We start from the raw sequence: 9,323 nt of genomic DNA, 5'->3' as shown, positions 1-9,323 counted from the left end.
GCCGAGCTGGGGGGGGAGGGTTGTTGATGCCTGACTTGACAACACTACATGTGAAAGGGATCTTGGAGTCTTAGTAGACTACAAATTGCACATGACTCAGCAGACTGATGCAGCAGCCAAGAAAGCCAAAATGATTCTGGGCTGCATCAATAGGAGTGTAGTGTCTAGATCAAGGGATGTAATAGTACCACTCTGTTCTGCACTGGCCAGACCTGCAATACTGTGTTCGGCTCTGGGCACCACATAGGAACAAGTTTTTCTTTGTATTTCTTAAATCGCGTACATGCTTTGCTTGCTTTTCAAGAACTAAAGTTGAAATCCTGATACAGAATTTTAGGAAGACGTGAGATTCCTTTTTAAAAAGTGCATTTTTGATATCCTTTATTTATTACACTAACACAAAATATAGAGGCTTAGTAAATTACACTTTTTACACTTTTAAAATAGCTTGTAACATAACACAGTAGTATCTGACAAAGATGCTAGTTGTGTATCTGCAGTGTTTTTTCATATTTCTTTCCCAGAAGTAACTGAATGTCTATATTTTTACAATTGTAAAAAGTGAACTAGAAACATGTGCTTTGTGGTTTCTATATTATTTGCAAACATGCAAAATATTTTACCTGTTAGTGTTACAGTATCACATTATTTTTAACCACCTCTGACTTGTAATGTTTTCTGTGCAGTTTTTGAGTCAAGTTTTTCCTGTGCAAAAAATAAGAGACCTGTGTGGACGATACTCAGCTTCATGTACAATGATGAAAAGAGGGTAAGTGAATTAAGTTTAGGGTTGCCAGCCCAGTGTCCATGACGCTCTAAGATTTTTCTGAAATTCTACAATAAAAAAACTACAGAGGTTAGAGAAATTCCTAGAGTGTCGTGTAATGTAGCAACATCACTTCCAGATTCCTACCTGGAAGTGACATTGCAGCATTGTAAGAGTTTTTTCTTTCCACAGCATCTGTCTGTCTTCCTAATTTGATGCCTCCTTGTCCCTGTCCTGCCTAATGCTTCATAGCCTCCCCACACTCCTAATCACCTCCCTGTCAAAATCTTCTGAGTCTTCCTGACCACCCACTAGTTGACGGCTGTGGTGCTCCACCCAGACATCTCTGGAGGCTTAGCCTGTACAACTTCCCATATCTACTGGACTCCAGCCAACTCATTATTGTGGATCCTAAATCCTGCCTGCTGCTATTTCTTTCTTCACCCACCCATCCCTGCAGATGACTGATAACCATGTATGCCCCAGTCAATCCAGGTTAATTTATGAAAACCTCTCCATCTTGCAAATCCTTAGGCTACCTTGGGGAATTCTGCATCTGCTAACTTTGCATCTGCTTGTTTTGGAGTCCTTCCTATCGTTTTGTGCTTGTTTCCCAGCCTTTTATCAAGATTAAATCACAAGGAACTTGGCCTGAAAGGTTTGAAGGTTATATCTGGCATTTAAAAACATCAAATAGGGTGTCTGTATGAGCAAGCAAGTCAGCAATTTTTGTCTGCATCTCACTATTTTTATAATTGTACTTTTTCTATAAAACTTTTGGTATTATGGTATATGTGTGTGTGTTTGTATACAGCTGAAGTACTCAGCCTCATACTGTTGCTTCTATATATGTATACAGTGCATAAGAACAGTCAGCATTTGCTAAATGAACAAAGGCCCTGCTGAACTCCAGCTGCAGTATATACTGGGGTGGGGCATGAAATATCAAAGAATTTGATATTTCATCAACTATTCAAACTCTTTCTCCTCAATGTTGCCAGTCCCAAATTCCTTTTGAGGTAGCAACCCATACTCCTTTAAGAACATTTCCACATCCACTGCAAAAAACTCCTCGTTGAAATGTTCAGCTACATTTATGAAATTGCTTACAAGCTCCCCACCTCTGTAGACAAGAAGTGTTGGGAGAATATCAGCAGAGAAACGGTCTCCAGCCCCTGTATTAGAGGCCTTGATCTTGCAGAATCTCACCATGAAGTATTCGGCAGCAAGACAGGCCAAACTGCTGTTGAGTAACTCACAGCCCTTGATACCATCTTCATAAATGTGGACAATGATGGTAATGGTTTTTCTCTCTTTCTCAATGGTCTCCAAGAACTGCTCCCCACTTTGCAGCTCGAAAAGGTAGCCATATTTAGGCCCAAAGCTCAACCTCTGGTGCATGTCCTGCATACAACGCTTCCGATATTTCCGTAGACAAGTTTCATCTTCTTTTTCACCGTTAACTAGTTCGTACTCCTGCATGCTCATCTGTAAATATTATGAAGAGTAAGTTAAATTACTAGTTGACTTAAACTAGTGGTTTCCAATCTTTTGGGGATGATGACCCACAAGTCTAAATTTATTTTGTAGGTAACCCGTCTGGGGCTGACCTAAGTATTTTGGTGCCCGAGGTAAATTAGGACCTTGGCACCCATCAATTCTAGCATTCCATTTTCTAAAGAGCCCAACTGGATTTTTTAAAGAAACCAACAATCGTCATATAATTTGGTGCAGCTGCCCCAGTAAGAACCACAAGCAAGTAGGGGAAATCTTTTCTTTTTCTTCCTGCTGGGCCAGAGCTGAAGTTTGACAAGGCACACTCAGGAGGACACTGGACTGAAGGAATAGCCAGTGTGGTATAGTGGTTGAGAGCAGTAGACTGAGCTGGGTTTGTTTCCTCGCTCCTCCATATGAATGGCGAACTCTAATGAGGTCAACCAGGTTTGTTTTCCCACTCCTACACATAAAGCCTGCTCGGTGACCTTGGCCTGGTCACAGTTCTCTCAGAACTCTCTCAGCCCCGCCTACTTCACAAGGTGTCTGTTGTGGGGAAAGAGCAGGAAGATATTTGCAAGCCAGTTTGAGATTCCTTATGGTTGCGAAAAAAGGGTATGAATACAAACTCTTCTTTTGCATGAAGATGGCAGTGAAGAGATTGGTGGCAAGGTGCTCAGTGTAGTGCAGTGGTGGCGAACCTTTGGCACTCCAGATGTTATGGACTACAATTCCCATCAGCCCTTGCCAGCATGGCCAATTGACCATGCTGGCAGGGGCTGATGGGAATTGTAGTCCATAACATCTGGAGTGCCAAAGATTCGCCACCACGGGTGTAGTGTATCTCCCACAACAAGTAGACGGCAGTGTGATACTGCTGGGGGCTAGGCAAGAGGTTGGGCTACAGTGGAAACTCCTCCTACCCCCCACCCAGCCTTAATACATGGGTGGTGTTGTGTTGGAATAGGAGCACACTAAACATACTTTAAATAAAATGAAAAGCTCACAGCATATTTGCAATTATTTCCCTCCCAATGAAAAATCAGGTCAAAAGAACTGAAGATATATGTTAAGTAGATGGCAGAATGGGAACGTCGTGGTGGCTCAAATGCTGTGGGGATGATTTGTACCCTCAGGTTCCATGGGACCCTTACAAAAGGTTTCACATCAAGCCCACTGCCTACTCTCCATCTGAAGAAGAGGAAGAGGAAGAGGAAGAAGAGGAAGAAGAGGAAGAAGAAGAGGAAGAGTTTGGATTTATATCCCCCCTTTCTCTCCTGCAGGAGACTCAAAGGGGCTTACAATCTCCTTGCCCTTCCCCCCTCACAACAAACACCCTGTGAGGTAGGTGGGGCTGGGAGAGCTCCGAGAAGCTGTGACTAGCCCAAGGTCACCCAGCTGGCATGTGTGGGAGTGTACAGGCTAATCTGAATTCCCCAGATAAGCCTCCACAGCTTAGGCGGCAGAGCGGGGAATCAAACCCGGTTCCTCCAGATTAGATTCACGAGCTCTTAACCTCCTACGCCACTGCTGCATATTATTATCTGAGTAATAATATGATCTTGCTGTAGTCCTTTTATGTGCTTTAGCCCAACCCACTTTGTCTCTGCTTTGCCCTAAATTAAAGTCCCAGGACCTCATAGGAAAGGGAGAAGAATCCTCTAGAATCAACATTTTATCCTTCTCAGGGAAAATAAGTCTCCTGGTGGGAGGCCATAATATTGGGGACATAATATCTGGCTTGTCCGGAACTGGATAGACCAGGCTAGTCCTATCTTGAGAGATCCCAGAAACTGAGCAGGATCAGCCCTGGTTTGGATGGGAGATCACCAAAAAGGCCCAAGATTGCAACCCAGAGGCAGGCAATGGTAAACCACCTCTGAATGTATCTTACCTTGGAAAACCAGTTAGAGGTTACTGTAAGTCAACTGTGATTTCATAGCAAAAAAAATAAAAGACTTGACATTTTGTTGTTTCTCCCCCCCCCCCCTTACCTTTCGAATCAGTCTGTCTCTGATATCATTTTTGCTGTAAGAGCGATGAGGTGAGGACATTTGCCTGATAAGGATCTCTTTCTTGCTCAAAGGTAGGGTGTCTCTATCTTCACTCTCTAATTTAAATTTTCTCCAGTCATTGATCACCCCTTTAGGTCCTAGGAAAAGAAAAAGACACTGTTGTTTCATCCTCTATATGATTGCCTGGTCTCTTGAGACCTTCAGATCTTGAAACTCAGGGGGCAGAGCTTGGATACAGAGTCAGGAGTTGCTGGTATGGTATAGGACCCAATGAAAATAGAGCAGTACTTTGATAAGTCAGTAGCAGTGCCTGATCATGTTTAGCGTTTCATGGGAAGAAAATTATGGACAAGATGGTGGGGGGGGGGGGGTGTCCATTGCCAATTCCAATTCCAAAACCTTTATGAGACATAAAGGGTGTCCATTACAAAAGTTTTCAAACTGGAGTTGCCAGGTACCCTGAAGAAAAATGTCCTGTCCCTTCCACATAGGAGCCTTAGAGAACAAAAGTCATGGGGGATGAGGGCCGGACAAAATTGGGAAGAAAAGATGATGACCTTGGTAAAGCAAAGTAAGTCTGGGTCAGGAACCTGGATAGAAGACATCCTAAGAACCCTGTGCAGGGTGGGATATTGATGAAGTCCATACACAGTTAATTCTTTTTTCTATAATACCAAAGACCATGAAGGTCTGTATCTGCTTTTCATTTTACAGCAGGGTTTCCAATTGCCTAGAGACAAAATGATATGCCCTTTTCATAACACATGCTGTGTTAATTAACAGGTGATATTATTTATTTCCATGCTATGAAAAGCTCCAGCTGCTCATTTTTAGACCTATGACCTCTATAAAAGGAACTGGACATTTTTCTCCTATTCCAGAGATGGGGTGTGTGTGTGTGTGTGTGTGTGTGTGTGAGAGAGAGAGAGAGAGAGAGAGATTGTGCTCTAGTCCTGACTAATCTTTGTGCCCAGAGTCTTACCTTCAAAGTGGTTAAATACCCTGAATTATATTATTCTAGCCCGGTGGGTAGGTGGGAATTAGGATAAGTATTTATGTCCTGAGTGTCGGCGTCTCTCAGTTTTAGGCCGATTGTACACTGCCGTTCCACCCCACAGCAAGGGAATCTCTCCTTCAGGGCAGAGATTTCTGTATTTCTGGAGCGCTGCATTTTAATCTGGTTTCAATTTTAGCATTTTATTCTGTTTAGCCACTTATATGTATTTTATGCTGTGAACCGCCCTGAGCCCTTTGGGGGAGGGTGGTATAAAAGTGGAATAAATAATAATAATAATAATAATAATAATAATAATAATAATAATATTGATGCGCTCTGTGTTATGATGCCATGGATTCTGAAAGCCCCACAGTTAGTAAGAGTGAAGAAACCCTGATGTTTCCCCTTGCTTTGAGGTTTCCACTCCTTCTGGTCTCCCCCTCCCCTTGTGGGCATTTCCAGGGGGTTTATGGCCTGCTTTTGCGAAAAGCACAAAATATTGATATAACACAGAAATATCGACATAGCTTAGAAATATCAATACAAAAATTTAAAGGGCTTAAAAACAAAGCCAGCAGCCTTGCAACAACAGGGAGCGACCCAGAAATGGGGGCAGGCAAGCTGCGCAGCAGGCAGTAGGGCACCTCCTTATGTATAAACAAACACAAGGAGACCCTGCTACGAAGAGCCCCGAGGAAAACACTCCAAGCATAATAGGACTTAATCTATTTCTCCAAGATATCATTAACTTTTAGTGGCTCAACCATACTAATTTTGTCTGTCTTGCCTATGGGTGGCCCAATTTCACTGTCATAACCATAAGCATCATGAGACCATGAAACATGTTATCTAGAAGAGTGATAGTTGTGCACCTCTAGCTGAACTGCTGTTATTCTGATGCCTCTGAGAATTTTGCTTTGAAAATGACTGTGCATATTTTGTGTGATTAGGGGTATTGCAATACTTTTTTTTTAAAAAAAAAAAAACTTTTGCAAGTTAAAAATGGGTGTAGCCATCATGAGGCACTGAATGGTACCAGGTGTCCTATTCACCGCAGCTGAGGCAAGTCGATTTCATAACTGTGCATTTTATATGATCAACAAAATAAAATAAAAACAAGTTTTAGTGGAGAAGTCAAAAAGTTCCCTTCTGTAAATGATGCTGCACTTGTATAGCATAGGCTCCGGGACCTGCTGAATTTGACCAAAATTGTGTTTCATCCATTGCCATCTTGAACAATGATCTGACTGCTGCCCCAGGCAAGCTCATAAGCAAGGCATGGCAGAGATAATAATTCTATCTTCATTTGACCTTTCCACTCTACCAGCCATTTGGCAATCTGAACACGGAAGCTCTTTTTCTAACTGGGACATCAGCTACTTGCAAAGTGAGCAGTAGCTGAACTGCTTAAGCTTCTGAGATCTGATGAGATCAGCGTAGCCTGAATGATCTAGGTTAAGGCAAAAAAAAAACAGCTCCAAGCTCTACCAGGGTTGTGGCACAGAGGCAGGCAATGGCAAACCACCTCTGAATGTCTCTTGCCTTGAAGTCCTTACGGGATCGCTATAGGTCAGTTGTGACATGACGGTGCACACACAATGGGGTTTTTGCCCTGATCCAAACGGCTCAGGCTAGTTTGATCTTGTCAAGATCACAGAAGCTTTAGCAGGGTTGGTCCTGGCTAGTTCTTGGATGGGAGACAACCAAGGAATACCAGGGCTGCTTAAGCAGATGGTTTGCAGGCAATTGCAAAACTGTCCATGTTGGTCTCTTGTCTTGAATACCCCATGAGGGGCTGTCATAAGTTGGCTGTAACTTATGGCACTTTACATACACACACACATACAGAAGGTTGTTTTTGCTATGTATCAGTTAAATAAATGGTACATAAAAGGAATGTTGCCCTTTTGCTAATGATTTTATACCACAACTCCTTTACCTGTATGTGTTGCCTCAGGTGCTTCAAAATCATCTTCCACACTGGGACCTGTTTCCTCTTCCATCATTGTAACTGGATTGGCAGGCTCCGGCAGGGTCTAGGGAAGAAATAATGAATTCATTAGCAGATGGGCTGCAGGCTTTCGAACTGACAACATCCTAGTTTGTGGTTTTCTATTTCTGATTGCTGGTTTAAATTCTGTCCACAAGCATTTGAAATCAGGACTCATAAAGGGGGAGGGACTAAAATAATGGATCAAGTTTTTGTAATATTATTTTTAAATTGTGGTTTTTGTTAATGAAGAATTTAATTAAAAGATACATGGTTCCAGTGGCGTAGTGCCAATGGGGCTGGATGGGCCGCGATCCCCGCGGGCAGAGCAGTGGAGGGGGCGTGGCGTTGTGATGCGTTGCATTCCGGGGCAGAGGTGGATGGCGCTGTGGCAGGGGCTCTGCCTCTGTATGGTTCCCAGAATTACGCTGTCTTTTGTGCCTATGGTATTCTATATTTTTCTGTTCTGTGTTTCAAATATTCTTCTACGTGTTTTAGGGATTGTGGTATCTTACTTGATTTTAACTTAGTGCTCCCCTGTCCCATTTTATAAGTTACAAAAAGTGTACTTTCTGTGTTTCCATTATAGTATAAGCACACATGGAATATATGTTCCCAGGAACTGCATCTGTCCACGTGTTTACAGTTTACTACATGTTCTTTTTAAAAAATGTATTGGCCTTATATTCATTGTATTTGACCTGCAATTAAAGCATACTGAAACATCATTTGTATTGTCAAAGGCTTTCATTGCTGGAATCAGTGGGCTGCTGTGAGTTTTCCAGTCTGTGTGGCCATGGCATTGTAGTTTTTGTACAAAATGTGATTTTCTTTGTGGCACAGTGTGGAGTGATTGTGTGGTGGGGTATTTGTTTTTTCCACTACACAAGCATTAAGGTCAGTGAGTAGGGTTGCCAGAATGGGCAGAAGCTTGGGGTGGGGAGCATGGAAGTACCAGCAGGCAATGGCATGATGTCACTTCCAGGGAGAAACCAGAAGTGACATCAAAGCTCTCTAGGAATCACACTGTTGTTCAATTGTGATTTTTAAAAAGATTGTTTTTCTTCCACTGGCCTCAGAAGTGAAAACAAGAACTGGGGCAGGAGAACCTGGCTGTCCAGTGAGCGAGCTGGCCAGAAATGTAAATTATCCTGAGGAGTAACCATATGTTGTCTGAAACATGCATACCAGTATCTTTGCATAATTTAAAGTCCTAAATAATTGAAAGTAAATAATTTTAAAATAAATGGAAGTTGCCATGTGTTGAGGTTCAAGTTGTAAAAATATTATAAGGCAACATGAACGTTTGGAGCAGGTGGTCTTAAAATTAAGGAAACAAGGACATGCCCTTGGTCTGTTTAAAATTGGAATTCTTCCATAGGTATTGCTCTATTTGCCTTCCCCTCCAGATTAGGGCCGAAAACCTCCAGGTGGCTGCTAGAAATCTCCTGGGATTACAATTGCTCTCCAGATGACAGATATCAATTCAACTATAGAAAATGATGACTTTTTAAATCTTTATACCCCATTTGAAGGTGGACTGTATGTCTTTATACCCCCATTGAAGTCCACCCTTTTCCAAACACCATCCTCCTTAGGCTCTACCCCAGAAATCGCCAGGTATTTTACAATCTAGAGCTGGCAACCCTATTTTAGATACACATAAAAATAATCTCAAGAAAGTAGAATTGTACTATTAAATGATATTTTTAGCTATTGCTGGTGTGAACAGGAGGAAATTGTTAACAGCCAAAACTGATAAATGTCTTATGTTACACACTATAATCAAAGTGGTTTAAAGTAATCACAAGAATGACTCTTACTACTTCCTTATATTTCAAAGCCTGAGGGATTATAGGGTATCAAAGTATTTTAATACCATGAGGTTCAAGAAGTCTAGCAAAGTTGGAATTCTTTTCTACTGTACAGTATCCCTTGAACTTTATGGATGTTTTGATTTTGTACATCATCAGGAGTTCTACTAATTGATGTTGGTGTCAGACTCCTGTTTAGTGAGTACAACTACTCCATGCCCCTTTCTGCACGGGCCAAATACAGCAT

The 9,323-nt window shown here is 42.0% G+C and overlaps 1 protein-coding gene across 1 annotated transcript in view; it reads right to left on the bottom strand.

The window, feature by feature from the left end:
* Nucleotides 1–353: 353 nt before the first annotated feature.
* The window catches only part of PDC (phosducin), a 29,596-nt gene continuing 20,626 nt past the window's right edge, over nucleotides 354–9,323 (bottom strand). Inside the window, exons 2-4 of the mRNA XM_048482501.1 lie at nucleotides 7,212–7,308; nucleotides 4,255–4,412; nucleotides 354–2,254 (exon numbers count right to left, since the gene is read on the bottom strand). Coding sequence (XP_048338458.1) covers nucleotides 1,736–2,254; nucleotides 4,255–4,412; nucleotides 7,212–7,278 — 744 coding nt within the window. The 5' untranslated portion in view covers nucleotides 7,279–7,308 and the 3' untranslated portion in view covers nucleotides 354–1,735. The remainder of the gene's footprint in view (nucleotides 2,255–4,254; nucleotides 4,413–7,211; nucleotides 7,309–9,323) is intronic.

Source organism: Sphaerodactylus townsendi, unplaced genomic scaffold, assembly GCF_021028975.2.
Source record: "Sphaerodactylus townsendi isolate TG3544 unplaced genomic scaffold, MPM_Stown_v2.3 scaffold_18, whole genome shotgun sequence".
In the NCBI taxonomy this organism is placed as follows: Eukaryota; Metazoa; Chordata; class Lepidosauria; order Squamata; family Sphaerodactylidae; genus Sphaerodactylus; species Sphaerodactylus townsendi.
The sequence above is the reverse complement of the archived record's forward strand: the minus strand, read 5'-3'. Positions and strand labels throughout refer to the sequence as shown.